The sequence below is a fragment of the Bipolaris victoriae genome (genome assembly GCF_000527765.1).
Source record: "Bipolaris victoriae FI3 unplaced genomic scaffold scaffold_89, whole genome shotgun sequence".
NCBI classification, from domain to species: domain Eukaryota; kingdom Fungi; phylum Ascomycota; class Dothideomycetes; order Pleosporales; family Pleosporaceae; genus Bipolaris; species Bipolaris victoriae.
In genome coordinates this window covers 40,702-65,730 of record NW_014575303.1, presented here as the reverse complement: position 1 = coordinate 65,730, position 25,029 = coordinate 40,702, and the positions used below count along the sequence as shown (strand labels likewise).

The following is a 25,029-nucleotide window of genomic DNA, read 5'->3' as shown; positions in this document are numbered from 1 at the left end:
CCCTTCGACACCTCCCCCTGTCTTGATTGTTAGATCAGACTGGAGATAGTTGTCCCGCGGGATATCGGATCTGCTTGTCTTTGTCTTTTTTCTTTTCCTTTGTTCGTTTTGTTATGCTGCTGCTGCTGCTACTACTACTGTTTTCCTCTGGGAAGGGGTTGAATCGGTTTGTATAGTGTTGGTTGCTGCTATGCATACGTGTGCGAGAGGGAGAAAGGGAAAGTGGAAGGGAGGGAATTGGGGAAAACTGGTCTTGTTTTCCTTTCCCCCCCCTTTCTTTGTGTTGGAATTTTGGTGTTTTTTCTTTTCCTTCCGATGCGGGTTCTGGAAGTCAAGTCGGCTTTGGCAAAGATTGAATGGCGGCGGCGTAGGAATATGCAAGCGTGTGCGCATGTATATATATATATATATATATATATATATATGTGTGTGTGTGTGTGTGTGTGTGTGTGTGTGTGTTTGTCTGTGGATTTGGGACAGGGCTGGTGGGAATAATAAGTCGTTTTGTGAATTGGAAAGAGAGAGAGAGAGAGAGAGAAAGAAAGAAAGAGAAAGAGAGGACATACTTGGCGGTGCTTGCGAGAAAAAAGGCACACACAGACAGATGGACAGACAGACAGAAAGGGAGAGATCATGGGCTGTAAGCAGTAGCGGCGCATTAACTGGTAGATAGATGGCAAACAAATTCGAATGCATGTATATTTCACATTTCTCTCCCAGTTCAAACATATGTGTTACATGGTCCAGAAACATTTAGGCACAGTTTAAAGTTGATAAATATAACGTTGGATATGTTTACGTCGTCATGCTTGTTGCATTATTCAGAAGATTCAAGACCGTAATGGCCTTAGTCTATCCATCATAGTCTACAATGGTGCTACTACTACTACTACTACTACTGTTCTTCCACCCCCTTCAAACGGCCCCGCTTACTTGTAAAAGTCAAACTTATCCGCTTCTGTCGCTCCCTTGACCTGGCTCGTGTATGCCTCCTCCAAATCGCTCTGAATGATGTTGTATCGGTTCTTGCGTACAGCCCTCAGACCCGCTTCTTGCATAATGGCTGCGATAATGGCACCAGAAAGTGGGTCGTTGCGCACAATCAAGCTGTCGAGATCTACTTCGGGTGACAGGCTCATCTTGCCAGCAATCGTCGAGAAAATCAAACGGCGCTCACGGCGGTCTCGCAGCGAGGGAAACTCAATCTTCCTGTCAAGACGACCAGGTCGGAGAAGCGCGGGATCCAGAGTGTCGGCACGGTTGGTGGCCATGATGACCTTGACGTTGGACGTCTGATCGAAACCGTCCATCTGATTAAGCAACTCGAGGAGAATACGCTGCACTTCTCGGTCGGCACCCGTCTGCGCGTCGAAACGCTTGGTAGCGATGGCGTCAATCTCGTCGATAAAGATGATGGATGGCGAGTTCTCTCGCGCCATTCGGAAGACATCGCGGACCATACGTGGACCCTCACCAAGGTACTTTTGCACAAACTCAGACCCTACCACACGGATGAACGAAGCAGTTGTGCTGTTCGCGACAGCCTTGACCAACATTGTCTTTCCGGTACCAGGGGGACCGTAGAGCAGCACACCACGCGGTGGGTCAATACCAATCTGCTTGTACAGGTCAAAGTGTGTGAGGGGCAGTTCGACGGCTTCCCGGATTTCCTGCTTCTGCATATCCAGACCTCCCACGTCGGCGTATGTCACGTCGGGCTTCTCATCCTGGCCAAGCATGGCAATCGACGAGTCGGCCTCGGGGGGAAGAATGTCAACAAGGGCATTCGAGTGGCGATGGAGGGCGACGGATGAGGATGGCTTTAGTAATTCGCGGTCGAGGGTGGAGAGGATGCGAACGACATAGTTGGAACCAGTCGATGATTGTACGATGCCGGTGCTGTTCATGTCAGTCTCGTGACGCAACCGGTGTATTGTGTGTAGGACTTACTTCTGGTCAATTGCCTCCATGAACTGTCCGATGACCAGTGGCACACTCTGAATGCGTTTGATCTCCTCCTGTGCCCTCACCAGCTCGCGCTTCAGACTCCGCTGCTCATCCTTGATGTATTCTTCCTGAAGGTGGATGTATCTGCGGCTGTTAGCCACTTGCTGTTCAGATATGAGACGCGCACTACGCACTCTAATTGCCGTTGTAGCTTCTTGAAGGTGGAGTAGTCGTCGTTTCCCTCGGTCGAGAAGCCCTCCAAGGCATCGAAGTTTGGTATCGATGACGGGAGCTGCTTCTTGTGCGGCGGGACTGTGTTGGCCGGGTTCTCGACGGCGGCGTCAGCCATGGTGATGGAATTTGAATAGTCTCGGTATAGATGAGGGTTCGGGTTCTAACGGGTTGCTGGTTGGAAGACTGTAGCAACTGGTGATTCGACGTGTTGGGGTATGGGTGAGGCGGTGCTTGTCAGTCGCAATGGTGCTGAAGCTCATGGAAGGCGCGAGCCATCGGGGGTTTGGGGGGGCGCTACCGCCGACATCACGTGAGGGCATGATCTCACAGCGCCCAGTTGCTTCAGACAAGACATATGGCAAGGGGGGAAGGCAAAAGCAACTTTGCGATATATCAGGCTACATATAAGCTGCATGACGCACCCAGAAGTTGCATACAGTAGGATCACGATACATGGACCTGACAGCTTGGGATTGGCGCGCTCGCCGACTGGGTTGGGTTAGGTATGGCAGGTGAATGGTCATGGACCCTTGTCGACTACTACTCAAAGCAGCGAACGACACCAAGGAACGGCATGGCGGGGAGCGACGAGGGGAATGCCGTGTGGGCATCTCTTGTGAAGGAAGGCCACGGTATTCAAGCACGTATAATGCTGGGGCGGCGCGGGCTCCCGAGATTCGAGGCGGCCAGGCCCCAGAGGGAGATTGGCTCGCCGGAGATCAACCGGCGTACTACTAGGTGGGCAGAGGCAATGGGAATTGGCAGCAATGGCCGTGGGACAGTGGGAATTGCAGAGTCGGGGGGCCAGCGGGGCCAAACACCATGGGCCAGGGCATATAAGTCGAGGGGGGCCAGGACAGGCAGAGGGACTCGGTGTGGCGCTCTGCTGGGGGGTCAGACGGTCGGGCTGGGCGATAGTAGTCAAGCGGTCTGGCGGGTGCCCACTCTCGACGCCCAGCGCAAGCGACAAGTGCAGGCACAAGGTGATGTAATAAGTGGAGAGAACGAGCAGATTCCGTGTCACGACGGCCAGAGACGCGGAGAATTCCAATTGAGTTAGGCCTAGGCTTGTGAGCTGCCGGAACGCAGGCACTCGACTGGCCTGTCGTTGTCGCGACGCGCGAACGCGTCTTCCTGCTGGTCGGATGCGAGTGGACACGGCCTGGGAATCTGACGTGCGAGGCTCTGCGGCCGTCGTGTGTCTACCCGTGCTGGTCCTCTGGCCGTCCGGGAGTCGTAGTCGTCGCCTGTCGAAGCCTCTGGCCAGCCTGCCATGCTGGATGAGGCTAGAGGGCTTTGCTTGGCAACAGCGCCCTTCTCGCTCCACGTCCGCTCCTCAGCACCGCATAGTCCGCAAAGCGCGTCTGCGCTACGTGAACATCTCGACTGCCCCCGGAGCCACGCCATTCCGCCTTGCCCTGATGACAAGAGCATTCTAGCGCTACTCTCTCATATTGCCGCACTGTGTGTTTGCTGCTCCCGCTCGCCGCTCTCTGCTGCTGCTGCTGCGTGCCTGTCCGGGGCTGGGCTTTCGTCCATACCCGCTGCTGCTGCTCCCGCCAGCAGAGGCGCGTCGTCCATCTCACCATCAACTTGCTTGCTGACGCCGTGCTCGCCAGGTGCTTCCCAAGCCCACTCACGTGCCTGAACACACACACGCTCCCTCGCCGCTCTCCTCGGCGGACACGCGCCTTTTCACTCGTTCCCGCCGCGACCATCGCCCGTCGGCCCTAGTCGCGCTCCACCATGGACTTCCAGTCTCCCCAGAACACCATGTACGACACCTCGAGCTTCATCGATCCTAGCGCCATCGCAAACCCCCAGATGAATGGCGCGCGCCCCTACAACCCAATGCCCCAAGTTCCTCAGAAGCGAGACTCCACCGGCGCCGCCCTCTCTCTATCCCGCTCACAGACACCCTCCCAGCAGCCCCAATTCGGCTTCCAGCACCAACAGCCATTCGCCAACACGCCCTCGCCCACCATGTCAAGCCAGCACTTTGCGCCCGGCCAGATGGGCGGCCAGCGGATGCAGACTGCCTCGCCCGCGCAAAACCCCCATGCGCCCCAGATGTCGCCCATGGGCTTCCAACCCTCGTCTATGAACCAAGCATTCAACGCAAACTCCGGTAACCAATTCCCCGTTCAATCGGTCCAGCTGTCACAAAATCTGCAGAGTCGCCAGCAGGAGGCGCAGAGGCAGTACGCAATGCGCCTGCAACAGCAGCAGCAGTTGGGCAACCTCGCCGCGAGCAACATGGCTGCGCGACAAGGACAGCAGCCAGGCGCACAGATGCCCGGCGGGATGCAAAACCCCATGCAGCATCCTGGTATGCAGCCAAACATGATGCAAGGTCAAGCACAACAGCCAAACCCCCAGGTCCAATATCAGCAGTTTCTTAAAAACGTTGCAGCGCTATATGCTCAGCAAAATCGGCCGTTTAACCCGCAGCCTCAATGCGCTGGCCGTGTAATTAACTTGCAGAACCTCTACGCTGCCGTCTTGCGCTTCAAAGGCTCTCGATTCGCTACCCAGCAGAATGGCTGGCCACGGATCGCACAGATGATGAACATACACCCACAGCAGTTCCCCAATGCCCCTAACGAGTTGCGCCAGATCTACGAAGCAAACCTGCTCCTCTACGAAACTGCCTACATCCAGCGACAGCAGCAACAGCAGCAAATGCAAATGCAACAACAAAAGGGTATGCCCCCACAAGGGCAAATGGGTCAGATGGCACAGATGGGGCAAATGGGTCAGATGGGTCAGATGGGCCAGATGGGCCAGATGAATCAAATGGCCACCATGGGTCAGCAGATGTCCCCAACAAGACCGACAATGCCAGGACAGCAAAACAATATTGCAGGACATCAGGAGTACCTACAACAGCTGCAAAGATCGCAGGAGTCACTGAAGCAACAACAGCAGCAGCAGCAACAACAACAACAACAACAGCAGCAGCAGCAAGCCCAGCAACAACAACAGCAACAACAAGCCCAGCAACAACAACAGCAACAGCAAGCCCAGCAGCAACAGCAGCAACAGCAAGCTCAGCAACAGCAACAGCAACAACAGCAGCAGCAACAAGCACAGCAAGCACAGCAGCAACAGCAGCAGCGCCAATCGGTCCCACCTACCCAGCAGCCCCATCAACAAATCGACCCAACCGCGCACCTGCCACAATCAACGCCGTTACAAAGCAATGCAGCACCTCCGACCGTCAATGGCAACACACCACAGCCAGATATCAATACGCGGAAGAGCCTCAGCAGACAGTTGGAGGGAACTCCCGTCCCAGGCAAAGAACCCAACCAGGTACAACCTTCTCCAATGAAGCAAGAAGAGAATGCCGCAGTTGCCGATCCAGCTTTGAATGCCATTGAAGGACCTGAGAGGCGGAAACCTGTGATAGAGCAAGATGATGGCACAAGAGTCTACCAACCCGCATGGCGAACTCAAGATACTTGGGGAGGTCTCGACTTTGACTCTGACAACTTCAAGAACATGATCGACACCATCACAAACTACAAGCCAAATGTTCCGATGCTGCCAGAGATGGGCGTGATTGACATCCGAGCGATCACCATGAGTATCAGGTCGGGTTTGCCTGGAGAAGCCCGCTTGGGACTCGACACTCTTACACGGTTGACTTATGACAACACTATACAGTTCAATCTGGCCCACTGCGAAGATTTGACAGAAGTATTGGTGGAGTATGCAGAAGACCTCTTGGAAACATTGGGCAACGACAATCCCGAAGTTACCGACATCATCGATCTCATGTCCTACGAGGATGTCATGCACCACTGCCGCGAAGAAGCTGCCTCGCTACTGGAGATCCCGCAGGTCGGCACAACCGCACACCATCTCAATCGTACCGCTGACCGGCTGCTTGCGATTACCACAATTTTCCGCAATCTATCCTTCCTTGAGGTCAACCATGACTCCCTGGTCAGCCCTTCAGTTCTCAAATTCCTCGCAAACTTCATACGCCTCGTGGGCACGCGAGTTCTGCTTCTCCGCTCACACATGAACACCTTTGAGTTCATGAAAGACATTGTTACTTTCTTCTCCAATACTAGTGCTAAAGTTGTTCTGCCTAGCCGTGAAGATGCATACGCTGTACTGCACTTCCTATGCGCCTTTGCTCCAATGCCACGACCTACCGAACCTGTCAAATTCACGCCCTTTGACCCTCAAATCCACCGCTATCTTCCGTCCGCAGTCGACAGTCTAGCAAAGCTGCTTGCTCGTGATGATCCCAACCGGACATATTACAAGCAGATTTTCATCAATGAGGCGACAGCTACACCAGCGTATGACCTCCAGACACGATCCTTTGCCCTCGCCATCTCGGTCGTGCCTGACCGCAACTACATTGAGAACAAGATGTACCAACTGAAGGACCCGCGTCCTAAGGAGGTGCGCATGTTTGAGGCGCGTATCGCAGAATCACGAAAGGCCTATCTCATGCAAGGCATGCTGGCTGCAGATATCCTCGCCAGTCTAGCCCCAGGACCTGAAACTGGCATCTGCCGTGCATGGCTTGAATCGGAGGACGGCTGGGCACATACGCTCCTCAAATTTGCAATGTCTCTCTCAGCCACTGACGCTGCCATCCCCCACCCTCCCCTGCCACCGAACCACCGCGGCCCACGACCCATGGACCACGACCGAGAAGGTTTCCAACTTATTGTGCACCGTGCGCTATCGACTCTCAAGCGCCTAGGCGACAAGTCAAAGGGCGGCGAGCCTCTGGTCAAGGGCGTGCAGCAAATGAACGGACACATGGACCACGACAGTATGGATGAGGATGAGGACGAGGACGACATGGAGATTTTCAGTTTCAACGGCAGTTCATGGAGGGTGAAAGCCGACATTCTACCCCGCAAGGAGACGCTACTTGGTGCACTGTTGACAGCGCAACTCGACGTTCGCAGTCTAAATCAATTCTGTAAGATTGGATATTTGGACGAGTAAAGGAAAACGAAGGATAAACTTTTATTGGGAAATCTGGGTTGCTCCGGAGGTTTGGGGTGGGGGGCTGGAATAGAGATGCCTTTTGTTTCTAGGAGTATTTTCAAAAGGGCCCGATTTTTTGGGGGGTTTCTGCTTTGCATAGTGTGTATGTGTATGTACGTTTATCCGAGTGTTTTGCGTGTCTTTACGTCTGTGTGTGTATAAGCTTTGAGGGAAGGTGGATGATGTGCGGATACATACACATTTGCATTGGCTTGCATTCTTGAGATTTTCTTTTTCTTCTTATTACTATTCAGTCGTCGTACTATCACAGAGTGTACCTATCTATCTACTTGCTGGTTGCGTTCGTGGAAGGAGCGATGGAGGGGTCTTCTCCTTACGCGTCATTGTAATGTCTTTTCCAGCCACGCACACAAGTCTCTTAGCTCGGCGCCGCTCATGACATGACCCATGTTTTCATACTCTTTGATCGTCGTCTTTTCTTCTTTGATGCCAAGTTCGAAGAGCCTCTCGTAGCATAATCGATGATGCCGTTTAGGGACCAATCTATCGCCTGTTCCCCTCGCTAGGAAGATATTTACTTCATCGTTAACGTCCTTTGGTAATCCGGCATTTTCTCTCAGCGCTGGTATACGCTCGGATAGTGGAAGATAGCCCGATAGCCCGAATAGACCTCCAAGCCTCCCTGAATACTTCGATACAAGCCCAGTCAATAAGGCCATAGCATGGCCCTGGGAGAAGCCGCCCACAATGATCCTCTTCTCCGGCACACCTTGCGCGACAAGGTCATCAATTAAACTCGTAATATAATCTATTGAAGCCATAACCCCTTCCTCATCTTCATCATCCTCGAGTTCCGGGCGTGAAGGTGGGTACGGAGATAGGCGCGTAGGCACGTACCACGCTGTGGATGCAAGATCATGGTTCTCAAGGGCATTGGGAAGGACCCAAGTCATGTGCGGTAGTTTTTGTGCAGATTGGAATTGGCGCGCTATGCTTTCTAGGCCTAATGCATCATCGCCGAAGCCATGGATGAAGATGATGGCGGAGGATTCGGAGGGGCCGCTTGGTGGGATTGCGGGAGGGATGATTATGGGTGGTGTTCTTTCGGGTGGCATCGTCTATTCTTTGAAGAATGGTTCAGATACTATGAGGTGATAGCATATAGGCCAAATTAATGCGATCAGAGTTTAGTTTAGTCCGGATGGTATATGTACCCCACATGGTTATATATGCAGGTACGGATACGATGTGGGTTCCGGCGCATTGACATGTGATGGATTCCCACCTAACCAGCCCCAACTCGCCGCAACGTCACCTTGCCCACCCCCACCGCCCACGATGCCGCACGTCGAGGTGCTCCCAAACTCCGCCACCACGGTCGCGCCGGGATGGACGTACGTCGTAGATACCGGATACGACCCCTCCAAAGTCGCCATCAACCCAAAGAACAAGAAGCGCGCCGCAGCAGCAACGCCTGGCGGTCAACGCGGCGAAAATGAACTCTCAGCACGCCAGCAGACCGCCATAGCCCGACGCATCGCAGAGCTGGAACGCGACAATGATCCCAAACAAGCAATTGCTATCCCCGGGAAGCCTGCCGTGCCCAAGACGCAGAATGCACGCAGAATCATACAGTACCAGCGCCAGATCAAGCACTGGCTCGACGACGAAGAAGCGCAGCTAGGCCTCGTAGCAACCGCATCGCGAGCAACAGCTCAGCCCTCACGGAAACAAAGCATATACGCCTCCGTACCCGCCACACCCATCGAGCCCGTACCCGCGACCCCGGCTATAGCGCAGACCCCTTCGCGCCTTGACGACACAAACGCAGACGACGACGACGCGCTGCTTTCCGTCGATCGCGCCATGCCGGCCCCGCTTAATCCTGAAGAGATGGAGGCTTTGCTGGCTGCGCCCCCGCTTTCATATGCTGCGAGCCATGTTGCGGCGCCTCCGGCGGGTGCGGCGCCGCAGAGGCAGTTTTGCGATAATTGTGGGTATTGGGGGCAGATTAAGTGTCGGAAGTGTGGTGCGAGGGTTTGTGGGTTGGAGTGTAAGGATGCGCATGAGGCTACGAGGTGTTTGAAGTGGGCTTGAAGATAGGAATCAGTTGGAGAGAGGTGTTTGGATCTGCTGAGATCTTGTGATTTGCTCCGGATTCATATTTGCCTTTGACAAACTCATCACTCGATTGGTAGAGCTGCACCGGATTTTCTGGATTCTTTGCCGTCGGTTGTACCTACGACGCTGTATTCCCATCATGGAAAGATGCACTGTTGCACTTGTCCAACCTTGGACCGGATGTGAATACAGCACGCGTAGCGGACGTTTTCATCGGAGGGGTTGAAATCAAATCCATGCAACTGGCCAAATGGTTGGACCTCCGAAATCTACTCGTCTGTGAGGAGCACAGCTATTCTTTCCGAGATGTAGATTATATTCAAACTACCTTGGGTTATCGACACGAATTACCACGGATACCCCGGTCGTAGCTCGGTGTATTGGCTATGCTGGATACTTCGGAAACAGCAACTTCGACATGATCAGATCAGCGAAGAGGAATTGGCCAACATGATCAGACTTCACGGAGCTGATTTGACCGGCTGCAGCTTGAACCTTGGATGTGCGACATGTTGTATACTGCAGTTATCGAGGCGAGTGCAATTTTGCTAGCTACAGGCGAAGGATGAGACTGTTGTCAATGTAGTAGTAAGAGGGGATAGCACTTTAGATCTATAGCCTGAAATATTCTGTTCGATTCATAGTGGCAGAGAATAGTATACTTCTTAATGCTTATCTATGTTTGCATACAAACATGCAAGTCATATCGTTCAGTCTTGATCTCAACCGTGATCCTCGCTACCACATGTACGTTTCACTGTTCAGTTGAGTAGTGCATCATGAGTAAAGCAAACGTCAAATCGACTATCGAGACTCACAGAGCTATCAGATACACACCTACTGCGTCTTGTTCGCAAATGCCTGATTAAGGAGGACTGCATATGTTCCTCTTGTGCAGAGGTGCGTTAAAGATGCGCAGTTCATCGAGTGTCAGCTGGGCACCTACACTGCGCAACTACGCACTCGAGATTATCGTTTAAGGCTTTATTTTCTATCCTCACAGAGTACTTCTACATATCTAAGAGATCGCACCAATATATCTAGGAAGAATCTTTATTCGTAGCGCTTATGCTTTACATTGGTGAACCCGAGCCCACACGCCAAACCAGCTACTTACAACTCCATCTCCGCCATCATCTCTCCGCAAACCAAGCAACACAAACATATTGCTTAACGCGCTTAAACCAAATTAGCATCCCTTCCCTCTTTACCAGCTATTACCGCTGTACAAGAAGAGTGCACAAGCCACACCCCTCGTATCACTTTCCCCAAACACTCCCACATCCCTCCAACCAAACTCTCCCAAAAGTCCAATTATCCATCCCGCCTTACCAAAGAACAACCACATAAACCCAAATACAAACATGCCCAGAAACCTAAAAAAAATACTCATTACGCACAGCTTTGCTGCACGCCCATCACCCCTAGTTCCGCCCTGCCCTGCCCTGCCCTGTTTTACATAACTTTACCCCTCCTATGTCCAACCCCCCTCCAAACAAAAAAAACCCACCCACACCCCGCCATGTCCGTTTTTGCTACTTGCCCCTCAATTCCCTTCTGCCCCTCTGATAGTGCTGCAATCTACAGCCCCCAGTGCCAAAGTTTCCCCTTTGAGTAGTTGCACGTTCTGCGGGGTTCACACAACAATGGTTCCAAGTTGCCAACTTGCACACCTCTCGAAAGTTGCAGTTTTGTCAAAATGGTGACATAGTGAAATTTCTTTATTTCCCCAAAAAAAATATACGCGTTGAAAATTCAAAGTAAATTAACTTGCACTGCATTAACGCATATTTCTCTGCACATACAAAAAAAGTTGTAATCATGTTACCTTGTTTGCTATGCAGCAGCAAAGCAAGGCTGACTGAATGGGAAGAAGAGGTGCATCTGGCAACAAAAAAACAATTACTGTTGTCCCGTGCCAGACTCGAACTGGCGGCCTTGGGATATCTACTAGAGACTAGTAGTCATATTGTGAAGGATATGAGACCCACGTGATAACCAACTACACCAACGAGACGATTCAAGCTATGCTTGAGTTGGGGAGGATTGATGAACGTCGTTTCAAAATGAAAATAAATATCCAAAGCGAAAACAACAGAAAACGACGAATCGCCTTGACGTAGGTAGACGGCGGTCGTGAAGGTGGGGCAACAAGAGCTTGCAAGAAGAGGGGTTGATGGGAGCTAGTATCATGATCTGCAGATTCAAGTCAAAGAGGGAAGTATGTATCGAGGAAATAAACAAAGTTACTTTTGGAGGTATTACAAATTATATCATAGCACATTGACTACATAACTGTATGCAAAAGAAAGAAAAAAAAGAGCCTGATCACAGAGTAACATGCTGTGTTTACAAGAAACGACCTTTTCTTTTGCGCCACTCTGCGATGTTTCAAAAAAACTCCATACTTGATGCAATGAAGGAAGAAAGAAAAAATGCCAATGAGCTGGTCTAGTTTCAGATCTAGGCTCAGAATGTATACTTTGGATTGTCGTAGAACTATGGACCAAGACGTTGTCCCACATCCGGACTCCTGGGGCCCAAGGGGATGCCTGTTGTAGGGAGGACACCGTACCGACCATATGTCTTCTGGTCTACACTGACGTAATGCGGGAGTCGTCCTAATAAGTTGAGTTTTGTTTCGATCCACCGGAGGATCTTCTCGTGTGGGACGAGGAACTTGATGTAGCCGGTTGCCCAGAGGTAACCGAGGCCTGCGCCGCAGAGGTGGCCGACGAGGCTGACGTAGGGGACGAGGATGCTGGTTATGACGATCAGGATGAGGGGGGTTGTCCAGGTGGGGATCTTGTAAGGTCCGACACTACCGTGGGGTTAGTGGATGGGAGGTGGGAGATTAGAGGGGAAGGTACCTGAAGTAGGGATTTGTCTTTTGTGTCTTCATTACTTCGGCCGAGAGGAGGAGGAACACCCATACACTGTATTGTGTTAGTACTACAATATAGCCCGGTATGAATTGATCCACATACCTCGCACCCATGACGGCGGTGTTGCTCCTCAGAACGAACTTCTCTAACAGTGTGTATACGCCTCCGGGTATGGTTCCAAAAGCTGCCATATGGTCAGCGTCAATGCTCGATTATACCATGACTAGTCTTCTTACGCCCAGTGAACAGTGCCAATGTAACAAGTGTTCCGTATTCCGACTCGAAGCGCTCAATCAGTGGCGTGACTGCGAAGAGATTGAAGATCATATGGATGAAGTTCCAGTGTAAGACGGGAAACAGGTTAAGTCGGTGCACTGTACACATATTCTATTAGCATTACATCCAAACTAATCTTCAGACAGGCCGCGCCGTATTCCAACTCTTGTATCTTCGGATGAATAGTCGCACATCAACCCTTCGAGTTCCTAGTTCTCCATCGCAACCGACGGGCTTCCGGAAGCGCCGCAATCCGCCACCAAAGTGCAAGCGACCAAGCCCTACACATTCTCTGCCTGGGAATCGAGAAAAGCACATACTCTGCGTAAAGTTCATCTTGGCAGGTTCCAAGCGCCCAACGTCCCGAATCCAGGGAAATGGAATAGTAGCGATCCATAATCCGACAATGGCGGCGACAACGACCTTTGTGCAGAAGGGCAGGCGCAGGATATAGGAACGTATGCGCGCGGGGTTGAACTGGGGCAGCGAAGGCGCAGGCATGATCGGAGCGCGTTGTTGCTGCTGCTAATGCTACTGCTGCTACTGCGCGGGAAGACGAGCGGACACGAGATAAGTACGAGACTAGGGTCCAGGCCCGCGTTGCACTAGTGTGATCCTCCCGCCGCGCTCGACTGGACCACCTTCCCAGACAGATTGCCTTGGAATGCTGGGCCGCCAGGAGGACACGACTCCTATTCTTTCTTCTGCTTTCTCACACGAGGTGCAGATCAAGGCGCCACCATGGCATTGCTCTGTAAGTGCGGCGATTCGTATCAAATAAGAGGGGTCATTGCTAACAAGCCAAGCATCACTACTGGCGCTCCGGCAAGACAAACGCCTGCTAAAGATACCGCCCTATCTTTCTGCTCTCCTAGTCATTGTCGGCATAGGATGGTTGCTGGTACTTCCACTGAACGAGTACTCGCGAAGGACATATATATCGGAGAATGCGCTGCTTCCGGGACAGGTACATACGTACTTTACTGGCAGTGAACACAACGTCTTCCGCGCCTATCGCCATGAGGTCCACGCCTTGAAAGACAGCCCAGTGCCAGAGTAGGTCAATTCGCCCCGACAGACAGACCAAAGAAGCTGACTGTACCACAGGCGATCCCAGAAGCTCGAGGCCATCTTCCGCGAACAAAACCTCAAGGTTGCGACCCAGCACTACAACTATACCGTCTCGAACCGCACCATCGCAAACGAAAATGTCTATGCCATACTCCAAGGCCCTCGCGCTGACGCTACCGAAGCCATTGTGCTGATCGGAGCTTGGACAAACATGGAAGGCGAGATGAACAACTCGGGCGTCGCATTGGTTCTCACTCTCGCACGCTACTTCAAGCGCTGGAGCCTATGGAGCAAAGACATTATTTTCCTTGTTACTGGAGATAGCACAATTGGATCCCAGGCCTGGGTTGATGCATACCACGAAGGACACGACAAGCAATATGTAGAGAGTTTGAAGATCAAGAGCGGGGCATTACAAGGAGCTGTTGCGGTTGACTATCCCGCTGGTCCATGGGGCCACCGCTACGATAAGCTGCATGTTGTGTACGATGGCATCAATGGGCAGCTTCCCAATCTCGATTTGATCAACACTGCGGTCCAGATTGCATCTGGTCAACTAGGCATTGACTGTGTTATTCAACGCATGTGGAATCACGGCGATTCCTACAAGGAGCGCCTGCAGACGATGCTTCGAGGCATGCTTTCGCAAGGTCTTGGCCACGCAACCGGACCTCACTCCTCATTCATTCCGTACCATGTCGATGCCATTACCCTGGTGACAGTCGGAAATGGCTGGCATGACGAGATGTCGCTTGGAAAGACGATTGAATCGCTGTTCCGCAGCTTGAACAACCTTCTCGAGCATTTCCACCAGAGTTTCTTCTTCTACCTCTTGTTGCAGGATAAGCGGTTCGTTAGTATTGGCACATACCTGCCATCTGCCATGATGATTGCTATCAACTTTAGCATCGCCGCAATGGCACTCTGGGTCAAGAGTGGACGGGTTTCAGAGCCCCTTGAAAATCCCGCAGCTACAAAGCCCAAAGCTACAAAGCCCAAACCAGCTGATTCCAAGTCGAGCTCGGCTGAAAAGGACGCTTCTGGAACGGACAAACTAGATAAGGAAGATCTCGAGAGGGAAGAAAAGGAAGAAAAGGAGGAAACCAAGGAGAAAGAATCCAAGAAGGAAGAACGCGCCACAAAAGTCATCAAAAAAGACGATTCTATCGCCGTCGTCCCCACCGCTGCAACAAAAGTAACAGAACGCCACCTCCTCCCACCCCTGGTCCTCGTCCTCGTCGCCCACGCAGTTGGCCTCGTCCCCCTCTACCTTTTCAGCAACTGGGACGCAGACCACCTCCCTGGCCTCTTCATCACAGCCTGCAACATCACCACCATCCTCCCCATAGGCGCTACTTTCCTCTTCTCCTGGTCCGCTCCCGAGATCCTCAACCCCCAGGCTCTGTGTCTCCTGCAATGCTTTTCTTTGCTACTGCTAGGAATGTTCCTTGCTGCGCTGGCCACGCTGAACTTCTCGCTCAGCGTTATCGTCGGTGTGGCATGTGTCCCGCTTAGTTTTGTGCGCAAGACCACGCATAATGGGGCTACGGCTTTGCAGTTACTGCTTCTTGCGCTTTTGAACCCTTGTTTGATTGTGCAGACGGGGACGAGGCTCATCGATGCGGATTTGATGGAGGTGCTGGTGCAGAGTGCGATTGGGTGGCATGTTTGGGGTATGTGGACGCAGGTTGTGTTTTGGTTGGTTTGGTTCCCCGCGTGGTTGGTGGGTGCGGTTGTTGTTGGAACAGGTATGTGGGATTATTAGAACGATGTATGCTGTTAGGTTCAAAAGGTAGAAGGTGTATTTGTATAGTACGCTGTGACCGAGAAGGTCTAGAGATATCATCACGGAGATGGTGGAATAATCAAAAGATATAGTATTCGTGTCGTGATGAGTCCTTTCATTCGTCAATCGTGTCAGACTACGACGCCGATTATCTATGATTACATAGTGTGAGTCTCCTATACAGCTATGAGGTGTCATGCCTCAACGGATTGGAGACTGCCCTCTTATTTTTTTCCAATAAGGTTCTGGGTGGATGTGACAGGCCAGGGCCATACCCCACTCAAGCAGCCCACACGTCTTTGCCTACACCCTCGATCCAGTTGCCCAGCTGATTGACGCTGGCGTCCCACTCCTTGAGACGTGTCCTCATACCCTCAATCTGCTTCATATCCAGCACCTTTGGTTGTACCCAGTTGATGCGCGCAATCTCCGCCACCTGATCAATCTGACCCTTCAACAAGCCCAAGCTCAGCGCCTTCATGATCAAATGCTCAATCTCGTTGGGCTGTACCTTGGTCTCTTGAGAGATCTCGGAAAACGTCATGGCGCGGTCGTGTGGTGGGCGGCGGAAGACGGTCTCTGTAAGGGCAGAGAGAGAGATCTTCTGGTAGAGGAAGGTCTGGTGCTCTTTGAGAAGCGGGACCTTTGTAATGTTGTTCGAGAGGACATCGTAGGCCATTAAGTCGCCCCGGTTGAAGGCAAACAAAAGATCGCGCAGCCATGCATGTGGGGTATTGACCAGTGAGTCAAGGATAGGATGCAGCAGCAACTCTCCAAAGTTATAGATGGAGTCGGAGACAAGCGCGGCAATGCTGAGATCGTATGCGCGGGACTGGCGCTCGCGGAGTTCGAGATCGTTGAGGTCGACACAGGCGAGGAAAAGCAATGCGTTCTTGTAGTATGCGGCGAACTCATGCTTCGACTTGTAGTACTCGGCGCTTGCACGGTAGAATGAAGCATGGACAACAGTCTCCACTGAGTCGAACTGATCGATTATTTGCTCACACTCATCGAGCTTCTTCTTCGCACCCTCTTCGTCCCGTAACCGTAGCTGTATGCTGGCAGCAGCGACTGTGGCGTATACGTAGGCGTCTTGTGAGGCTGGCTTGTTGACGCTCTTTGCGAGTTCGTTGACAAATGCGAGGCGCTCCTTGTCATCTGCTCAAGTCAGCGCTGGCAATTCATTGGTCCCAGACTGTTTTGACCTACCCTGGTACTGTGATGCTGCGTTCAGGCCCAAGGTGACGAGCTTGAGCTGGTTGATCTTGTTGGCGAATGTCTTGATGAAGTTCTCAAAGAAGGGTATCCTCTGTTTTGCGCTTCCGGAATGATCGAAGAATTCGATAAGCTTATCTGTCAGTTCGTGCCATAGCTTCCGCTCCCAAAAGTCCTCAAAGGCGATGAAGTACTCCTGTAGCTCCTCCGGTGCCTCGTCCCGCGCGTCGCCCAGAAGGTTTGGGATGGCATCTGTATCCATGGCCATGATTGTGGACAGTCTACAGTGATTTGGTAAGGAGAGGCTGTGGTTGACTGATCAAAAGGTAGTGGCTGTGTTGGTGTTGAGGTGGAGCACAAGAGCGGCGTGTATGTTTGAGTGCGGGATGCCGATGCTCTGATGGCGTTGCGGCGGAAGCTATGATTAGCGCATACCGCCAAGCCCCATCACCACCGACGTCCCTTCATCCCAGCTACCTCGCAAGCCGTTCTATTCGACATCTCAGCAGCCATTGAACGTCGCAACCATGCTGCCACTCCGCTGCGCTCGGTCGCCAGTGGCGCTGTCGGTTCAATTGCCCTCCAAGCGCGTAGCCAGCTTCTCCACCTCAGTTTGCCGGCAACAACTCAACTCGGATGTCAGGATCACTAGGTGCGATATACCCCTCTGTTCTACGCGCAAACGGAATACTGATACACGTTTAGGACTGGAAAGCCTATTCTGACTGTTTCTGGTGGACGGTCCTCGCTCGGAGGTGCGCTGCGGTCCTGAGGACGCATTCTAGACGATCCGCTCACACATATTCAGGATACACCGCGACTGTCTTTGGAGCCACTGGCTTCCTTGGACGATACATTGTGAACAGACTGGGTATGCCATGATGCCTGCAGACGGAAACCGAGGAGCCATGTCGCGCTAACTAGAAGGAATAGCTCGTTCAGGATGCACGGTGATAGTGCCTTTCCGAGAGGAAATGGCAAAGCGCCATTTGAAGGTTGCTGGAGATCTGGGCAGGGTCGTCTTCCTGGAAATGGATCTTCGAAACACTCAGTCGATTGAGGAGAGCGTGCGACACTCTGACATTGTCTACAACCTTATTGGCCGTGACTACCCCACCAAGAACTTCGACCTCGAAGATGTGCACGTTCACGGAACAGAACGCATCGCGGATGCCGTTGCCAAGTACGACATTGACCGATTTGTTCATGTCTCTTCGCACAGCGCCCGCCTCGACTCGCCATCAGAGTTCTACCGCACCAAGGCCAGGGGTGAGCAGGTAGCCCGGTCCATCTACCCAGAGACGACCATTGTCCGACCCGCACCCATGTTTGGTTTCGAGGATCGTCTTCTTCACCGTCTTGCTTCCCCCACCAACATCATCACGTCGAACAACCTGGAGGAGCGTCTCCGCCCGGTTCACGTCATTGATGTTGGTATGGCTCTTGAGCGCATGCTGCACGACGACACAACTGCTGCCGAGACATACGAACTCTATGGCCCTACCGAGTACTCGATGGCCGAGATCAACGAGCTCGTAGAGAAGGAGGCGATGAAGCCGCGCCGCCACGTCAACGTGCCCAAGAAGATTCTCAAGCCCATTGCGCACTATGCGAACAAGCTGCTCTGGTGGCCCATCCACTCTGCGGACGAGGTTGAGCGCGAGTTCATCGACCAGGAGATTGACAAGAGCGCCAAGACGTTCAAGGACCTGGAGATTGAGCCGGTGGAGCTTAAGAGCATGACGTTCGAGTACCTCAAGGGCTACCGAAGCTCGAGTTACTACGATCTGCCGCCGATGAGCGAGAAGGAGAAGCGGGAGGAGAAGAAGTATCTGCATGTCATTGACGACCAATAGTGGGGCAAGCTTTGCTTTGTAAATATTTGAGCGTATGCATTGCCCTGCAGTCAGTAGAAGCCAGGGATGGCTGTTTCACTTTGTGTGCAATGGAAATTTGTCAAAAAGCCAAAATGAAATGGATAATCAGTGTTGATTTGAGTGGGGTATCATATGCTTTGTTTGTTTGTCTGTTTATTTGTTTCTTTGGCCTAATCACTATCATGCTTGTTCCCGCTGCGACGTAGACTCTGTCCTCTTGTCTTTGGCCAAGTTCTCAAGGTACTTTCTCAGCAACGCTTCGGTGCTATCGGGATCGTCTCTCTCTGTGCCTTCATTCCAGTGACGATAAAACTCCAGCGCAACTTCTACAGCGATGAGAGCGATAATGGCCCATTCGAGTCGCAAACCGTGTTTCTCGCTCAACTGCTCGCGCAAGACACTGGCGATTTCCTGGGCGAATCCGATTTTCTCGTTGAGTACCTTGATGCGGACGCCTACGTCGAGGGCGCGGCCGACTTGGTCGTAGTATTCGCCTAGACCCAGCTCGTGGCGTGAGTCCCAGAAGATGTCGGGCATGGAGTCGGTTAGTTCAGAGTAGAGATTTAGCTGAGCGCGCAGAGAGAGTAGCTCGCCTGTCTTGCGTAGGATGAAGGAGCGGGTGAAGGGGGCGCTGCGGCGAGGGGAGAAGGTCTTGGATGAGGCGAGCATGGTGGGGATGTCGCGAGTCGAGTGCTGGTATGCTGACAAGAGGGTTTCGAGGACGGCGAGCTTAGTGCTGCGGGCGAGACCGGAAGAGAAGGCGATTTTGGCGAGGATGGTGTCGACTTCGTGGCGCTGTTGGTCAAGCTCGTCTGCTCCTGACAGCGAACCGTTGTCAGAGGGGGGCTCGGCTTTTGTGCCCAGGACAATAGTGTCGCCGACTACTTCGCTGGTTTCTTTGCTAGGGTCTTCGAGGTACTCGAGGTCTTCTGTTTCGAGCATGTCAAGATGCGATCCTTCGGCTGCGGCGGGGAGCACTTGGTTGACGAGTCGCAGGGCCTCTCGTTCGCGGACATTCCATGTTACGACTGTGCCGGACGGGAAGATGAAGATGTCGCCTTGCTGGAAATCCTTAAACTCAGAAGGGCGGTCGGAAGTCTGCACGTGAATGACTTGGGGATACAGGCCCGTCTGGAAGGGATCGAGGTCGTAGCCTTGGGCCTTGACGAGGCGAGCGGCGGCAGAGATGTCGTATGTCTCTGCAGCACAGTAGGCAGTCACAGTCTTGGTCTGAGCATCTGGATCAATGAAGCGCGTCCTTCCTCTAGATTTTATAAAAGCTCGTGACCGCTGTGCTTCGACTGCCACACTGCGCAGCGACGATGTTTTTCCGGCATTTTTTCGACTGGTCTTGCGGTCTGGCTTGTCTTGGTATTCTTTGGGCAATTCCTCTTTGCTTGCTGCATCTTCACTCTTTTGCGCAGCGTCTATCCTTTTGCTACATGGTATCGTCGAAGAAAACGGCCTTTTTGCGGGAATGGGCGAGAATTGCAGCGTGGGCCGGGCTTTACGTGGCAGACGGGCAGTGGGAGCAAGACATCGTGTCAGGCTCTGGAAGTAGCAGGGTCGGATGCTCGTCATGGCCAGCGCAGGAGCGTGTCGGACATGGCTTGCAGCAGGTCAGCGCCTAGGCAAGACTCAGCATCCCACGTCGACATTAATGTACCCAGCAGAAAGGTGGGTGGAGTAGTGCGGAGGAGAAGCATAGACCCTTGCAAGTCCGCGGGAATCGGCTTGGCCAGCATCATAGGCTCAGATCGACAGGGCCATTGTCAACCTCGCATCTCTCCACACTCGGCGCGCCCGGAGCGTCTTCTACGCCTCTTGTCCGCCTGTCGCAGCTCATGTCGCCAGCATGGCGGCGGAAAATATCGACGACGCTCCGCTGCCCAAGGCGCGCGACGACGCCCGCCTGCAAAAGGCCCAGCAGACTATCGAGCCGGACTCGGACGACGACGAAGACGACGAAGACACGGCCGACGACGATGTCGACGAGGAGCCCAAGCTCAAGTACAGTCGCCTCACCAGAGACTTGGGCCCTATATACCGCAATGGTGACGCGACGGCCACCTTCATGGTCGCTGGAGACAAGATGGTACGGTCATAGCTCCCAGCTTTCCCTCTGGTACATGTGTAGAGCATGTTTGGATTGGATTGCATCTTGCGGGCCATATGCTAACACTGTATGTCCATGTAGATTATAGGTACCCACAATGGAAACATCGTAAGTCCCTGTCCTAGCCCAGCCCTTGTCGCGCCGCCATGCTGACCCAAATAGCACGCGTTGAACTTACCTGCCTTCAACATCCTGCGCACCTACAATGCCCACCCTGCCGCCTCGGTCACCGCTCTCTCTGTATCGCCACTGCTTGCCTCCCAGCCCTTTGTGCCCTCCGCCTCGGACCTGAGGTCTGCCGACCAGGCAAATGCTTCCTCTCGACGAACCGACTCGCCAGCAGGTAACACTTCGTCTCCTCGCGCACCGCGCCAAGCCCAAGTCCCGCCTACGCCCTCGAACCAGATATATATTGCTTCCTCGTCTATAGACGGACATGTCTGTGTGTCTTCACTCGTTGACCCAAAGGATGTTACGCTACGCAATTTCGGCCGCCCAGTGCAAGCCGTAGCTCTCTCGCCTGACTACAAAAACGACCGCTCGTACTTGTCTGGTGGACTGGCTGGTGAGTTGATCCACACCGTTGGTGGACCCATAGGCGTGCGATCCAACGCCAACACCAGCGCGGCATCGCAGGCTGCACATGGGTGGCTCGGCGCAATAGGTCTCGGTGGGCATGGAGGCAGAGACACCATTTTGCATTCGGGTGAAGGCACCATCACCGCCATAAAGTGGTCTCTGTCTGGCAAGTTTGTAGCCTGGGCAAATGAACACGGCGTGCGCCTAATGCGAACGGACCTGCACCTGGACAGCGCAGATTCAGACGATGCCTGGAAGAGAATCGGCATCATCGAAAAACCAAATCGCCGCGTATGGCAAGACATGGCCAGCGTATGGAAACCGCGAATAGAATGGATTGACGACCAGTCGCTCGAGTCTGATGACGATGCTATCATGAGTATGAATGGACACCACCTTGTGGATAAGGCCGATGCTACACTACCGCACAACCGATCTTCCCAACCTACCAAGGAAGGGAACAAGAAGAACATGGAAAAGCTCATCATAGGATGGGGAGACACTGCTTGGATCGTTCACGTGCGCCCTGGTGGATCTGGTGTTGGCCGCAATGTGGGTGAGAGATCGGTTGGAACCGCCGATGTCATCCGCTGGTATGCTACCCTCACATATCGATATCTATACATTTCTAACAATCTCCTAGCATTCATTTCGACGACTGTATTGTTTCTGGCATTTCGCTTTATACCCCTTCTTTACTTCTTGTTCTTGCATACCGGACACGCGACGATGATGACAACCCCGTATCCGGCCCGGATACTACTCCCCGCGGAGGAAGACAGCGTCGCACAAACGGTCTCTCTCCAGAACTCAAACTCATAGATGCTGCAACCTCTGATGAGGTTGAAGTTGACTCTTTAACCGTCAGTAGATATGAAAGCCTTTCAGCTGCTGATTACCACTTGGGCACCCTCTACGTCCCACATCCGAAGACGATGACTCCTGCGCAAAGAAGCGCATTGGAGGCTATCGGTGGAGGAATATGGGATGTTGGCGCGAGTGCAGCACGTATATTTAGTTCTGGAGCCAGTGTTATGAACCTTCAAATCGGCTCTGACAAGCCGCCATCGAGAGCGCCATCCATGTCTTCGGCCAGTGCTGGAAACATTTCTGGTTCAACACCTACTAAGCGCCAACAACCGGTACATCCAAATGCTGCCAGCGCAGGTCTAAAGGTTTTCATACAAAGTCCATATGACTGTGTATTGGCTATTAAGCGAGAGCTTTCCGATCATTTCCAGTGGGAGCTGGAACATGAAAACTATAAAGATGCATGGGAGCTTTTAGAGGATCATCCTGAGATTATCTCGTCAGTCGTACAGATACCATCAGACGCCTCTGATACTGGTACGCCAGTAAACAAGCAAGGAAGCTTGCACGAGTTCTTCGCCGATGACGATTCTCAAACAACACTGTCTGCCACAAGGGCTAATCAGAACTCGGCGGTAGAGAAAGAGAAGCGCAGAATCGGAGATTTATGGGTACAACAGCTCGTCAGTGCGGGCGACTGGAAACAAGCAGGCAAGGTGGCGGGACGTGTACTCGGGACTTCCGCGCGATGGGAACACTGGGTGTGGAAATTCGCCCAGACGAATCATTTCAACGAGATTTCGCCGTACGTCCCCAAGAAACCGATACAACCACCACTACCTTCCATGGTGTATGAAGTGATCCTTGGGCACTACATCATTCACGACCGCATACGCTTCAAGCATCTGCTCGAAGATTGGGATCCTGATCTGTTTGACATTAATAGTGTCATCGAGGCTATCAAGAGTAAACTCTCTGCTGGCGATGTCACTGAAGAGTCTATCGAAGGAGATGTGCAAGGGAGAGATTGGCGAATATTGCAAGACGGCTTGGCGAAGTTGTTCCTGGCAAGTGGTCGGCAGAGAGAGGCACTGCGTTGCTATATCCGCCTGCAGAATTCAGAGGCAGCCATGACCCTCATACGCGACTTTCATCTTGTGGAAGCTGTCCGTGATGATATCCCTGGATTCATTATGATGGGTGTCTCTAAAGAGCTGATGAAGTCAGCATCAACAAAACTGGAGGAGTTGGAAGAGGCATCGGCAGAAGCTATCAATGTCCTTGTCGAGGAGGGTTGCCGAGGCACCATTCCAGCAAGTGATGTCGAGAGTCAACTGCAGGCCAAGGGACCGTCGTTCAGGCCCTTTTTACACTTCTATCTGCGGAAGCTTTGGAAGCCGGAGATGCATGAGCGCACTGCTAAGACAGCCAAAGAACGAGTAGCTGAAGATCGTTTGGTAGCCGATGGCAAGCTTGTTGCTGAAGAGTTTGCAGACCTCATGGTTGAGCTGTTTGCAGAGTATGACCGACCGCTGCTGATGGAGTACCTCCGCAAATCCCAGAGCTACGATCTGAGCAAGGCAACTGCAGAATGCGAGAGGAGAGAGTATATTCCAGAACTTGTGTAAGTACTCATCATTTCCGCTACCACAATTGGCTACTGACCCCAACCAGACATATCCTCTCCAAGACGGGCCAAACGAAGCGTGCTCTCTACCTCATCATTGAGAAACTCTCCGATGTCAGCTTCGCTATTTCTTTCGCCAAGGAACAGGACGACCCTGATCTCTGGAACGATCTGCTGGAATACTCCATGGACAAGCCGCATTTTATCCGCGGTCTTCTCGAAGAAGTCGGTACTGCAATTGATCCTATCAAGCTCGTACGCCGCATCCCCGAAGGTCTTGAGATCGAAGGCCTACGAGATGGCATTGGCCGTATGGTCCGCGAGTACGAAATTCAATATTCCATCTCCGAAGGTGTCGCACGAGTGCTGCGTGGTGAAGTAGCAGCGGGCATGGACACATTGCGCTCTGGCCAGAAACGCGGTGTCAAATTCGAAGTTGTTCCTTGCGATGGCGGCCTCTCCGGAAAACAAGCAAAGCACCACCACGCCAAGGGGCAAATCGATATCGAGACTAAAGGCATGGATCCCGCGACTGCCGCAAAACTCACGGCTAAAGCAGACAAATCAACAAAAGCCGTGAACACAGTTAATGCACTGAACATTGATCCTACTCCACCCGGCCCACCAGAAGGCGACGCTCCGCCCGGACACTGTGTCGGCTGCCACCGTCCCTTTACTCTCCCCACTGCCGAAGAAGAATCCGCCATCAGCGATGGAACCACTCCGTTGCCACCCTCTCGCGACACACTTGTCGGCTTCGCATGCGGTCACGTCTTCCACCTCGCATGTCTTCTACCAAAGACAAACGCAAGCGAAAGCGTCGCAGCGGGACTACAGCAGCAGCTTGCAAACGACGCCCAAGAGAGCGGCGGCAGATGGACACGCAGTGTAGGTGCGAAGGTGGCACATGCGCATGTTATCAAGAAGGCGGTGGGTAGGGGGTGTGTTGTTTGCAGGGAAAGGGAAGTTGTGGGTACGGAGTAATAGAAGTGCGAATGAGTTGGATGGGATAAGAGAGGGAAGATGGGCAGGTGTATATACGAGGTAGTAGTTTTATGCAGATCATGTACTTGAGTCTAGGATATGTTGTCTGATATACCCAGTAGTGTGTATGTGTATGCAAGAATGAGAGAATGAGGTGGTACATTCATAAATATTGCTATAATATAAGATACATCGAAAGTGCTATATCTAGCTCTTGTTTACCTCTTCTTTTCCGACTAGGAATGTACTTAGGTTTTGAAGATGCTTTTCTCTTTATGAGTAATGTTTCCAAGTATGAATATCGCCCATTGCACAAATGGAAACATCGAGCATCACGTTTCACGTATGATTTGAATTAGAAAAGAAAAAGGATATGAAATATTCAACATGTTAGTAGATGTATAGAGAGATTTGTTCTATTTACTTGGATGGTCCGAGATGCGTGATATAGTATAAATAACAATAAAGAAGATCGAAATTACCTACTATTACCACCACTCAGTCAGTTTGCATTCGAC

General features: G+C 52.4%; 10 protein-coding genes across 10 annotated transcripts; 5 read left to right on the top strand and 5 right to left on the bottom strand.

The window, feature by feature from the left end:
* Nucleotides 1–929: 929 nt before the first annotated feature.
* COCVIDRAFT_40649 (hypothetical protein) lies at nucleotides 930–2,296 on the bottom strand (the record flags this gene model as incomplete). The annotated part of the gene is made up of 3 exons (XM_014697850.1): nucleotides 930–1,899; nucleotides 1,951–2,091; nucleotides 2,142–2,296. The coding sequence occupies 3 exons, from the start codon at nucleotides 2,294–2,296 to the stop codon at nucleotides 930–932; spliced, it is 1,266 nt and encodes a 421-aa protein (XP_014553336.1).
* Nucleotides 2,297–3,927: 1,631 nt separating this feature from the next.
* On the top strand, nucleotides 3,928–7,161 carry COCVIDRAFT_107914 (hypothetical protein; the record flags this gene model as incomplete). The annotated part of the gene is made up of 1 exon (XM_014697849.1): nucleotides 3,928–7,161. The coding sequence occupies one exon, from the start codon at nucleotides 3,928–3,930 to the stop codon at nucleotides 7,159–7,161; it is 3,234 nt and encodes a 1,077-aa protein (XP_014553335.1).
* Nucleotides 7,162–7,544: 383 nt separating this feature from the next.
* On the bottom strand, nucleotides 7,545–8,279 carry COCVIDRAFT_29459 (hypothetical protein; the record flags this gene model as incomplete). The annotated part of the gene is made up of 1 exon (XM_014697848.1): nucleotides 7,545–8,279. The coding sequence occupies one exon, from the start codon at nucleotides 8,277–8,279 to the stop codon at nucleotides 7,545–7,547; it is 735 nt and encodes a 244-aa protein (XP_014553334.1).
* A 223-nt stretch (nucleotides 8,280–8,502) lies between these two features.
* On the top strand, nucleotides 8,503–9,261 carry COCVIDRAFT_29458 (hypothetical protein; the record flags this gene model as incomplete). The annotated part of the gene is made up of 1 exon (XM_014697847.1): nucleotides 8,503–9,261. One exon carries the CDS (start codon nucleotides 8,503–8,505, stop codon nucleotides 9,259–9,261), a length of 759 nt encoding a protein of 252 aa, XP_014553333.1.
* A 2,523-nt stretch (nucleotides 9,262–11,784) lies between these two features.
* Nucleotides 11,785–12,947, bottom strand: COCVIDRAFT_107966 (hypothetical protein; the record flags this gene model as incomplete). The annotated part of the gene is made up of 5 exons (XM_014697846.1): nucleotides 11,785–12,106; nucleotides 12,156–12,221; nucleotides 12,273–12,354; nucleotides 12,407–12,544; nucleotides 12,767–12,947. 5 exons carry the CDS (start codon nucleotides 12,945–12,947, stop codon nucleotides 11,785–11,787), a joined length of 789 nt encoding a protein of 262 aa, XP_014553332.1.
* Nucleotides 12,948–13,187: 240 nt separating this feature from the next.
* COCVIDRAFT_40644 (hypothetical protein) lies at nucleotides 13,188–15,282 on the top strand (the record flags this gene model as incomplete). The annotated part of the gene is made up of 3 exons (XM_014697845.1): nucleotides 13,188–13,200; nucleotides 13,253–13,502; nucleotides 13,554–15,282. The coding sequence occupies 3 exons, from the start codon at nucleotides 13,188–13,190 to the stop codon at nucleotides 15,280–15,282; spliced, it is 1,992 nt and encodes a 663-aa protein (XP_014553331.1).
* A 301-nt stretch (nucleotides 15,283–15,583) lies between these two features.
* COCVIDRAFT_29455 (hypothetical protein) lies at nucleotides 15,584–16,786 on the bottom strand (the record flags this gene model as incomplete). Its single annotated transcript, XM_014697844.1, has 2 exons — nucleotides 15,584–16,461; nucleotides 16,513–16,786. The coding sequence occupies 2 exons, from the start codon at nucleotides 16,784–16,786 to the stop codon at nucleotides 15,584–15,586; spliced, it is 1,152 nt and encodes a 383-aa protein (XP_014553330.1).
* Nucleotides 16,787–17,045: 259 nt separating this feature from the next.
* Nucleotides 17,046–18,374, top strand: COCVIDRAFT_108017 (hypothetical protein; the record flags this gene model as incomplete). Its single annotated transcript, XM_014697843.1, has 4 exons — nucleotides 17,046–17,170; nucleotides 17,224–17,273; nucleotides 17,327–17,389; nucleotides 17,452–18,374. The coding sequence occupies 4 exons, from the start codon at nucleotides 17,046–17,048 to the stop codon at nucleotides 18,372–18,374; spliced, it is 1,161 nt and encodes a 386-aa protein (XP_014553329.1).
* A 201-nt stretch (nucleotides 18,375–18,575) lies between these two features.
* Nucleotides 18,576–19,976, bottom strand: COCVIDRAFT_108018 (hypothetical protein; the record flags this gene model as incomplete). The annotated part of the gene is made up of 1 exon (XM_014697842.1): nucleotides 18,576–19,976. One exon carries the CDS (start codon nucleotides 19,974–19,976, stop codon nucleotides 18,576–18,578), a length of 1,401 nt encoding a protein of 466 aa, XP_014553328.1.
* Nucleotides 19,977–20,250: 274 nt separating this feature from the next.
* Nucleotides 20,251–24,656, top strand: COCVIDRAFT_18773 (hypothetical protein; the record flags this gene model as incomplete). The annotated part of the gene is made up of 6 exons (XM_014697826.1): nucleotides 20,251–20,490; nucleotides 20,593–20,619; nucleotides 20,674–21,683; nucleotides 21,734–23,524; nucleotides 23,575–24,461; nucleotides 24,634–24,656. 6 exons carry the CDS (start codon nucleotides 20,251–20,253, stop codon nucleotides 24,654–24,656), a joined length of 3,978 nt encoding a protein of 1,325 aa, XP_014553312.1.
* Nucleotides 24,657–25,029: the final 373 nt, after the last annotated feature.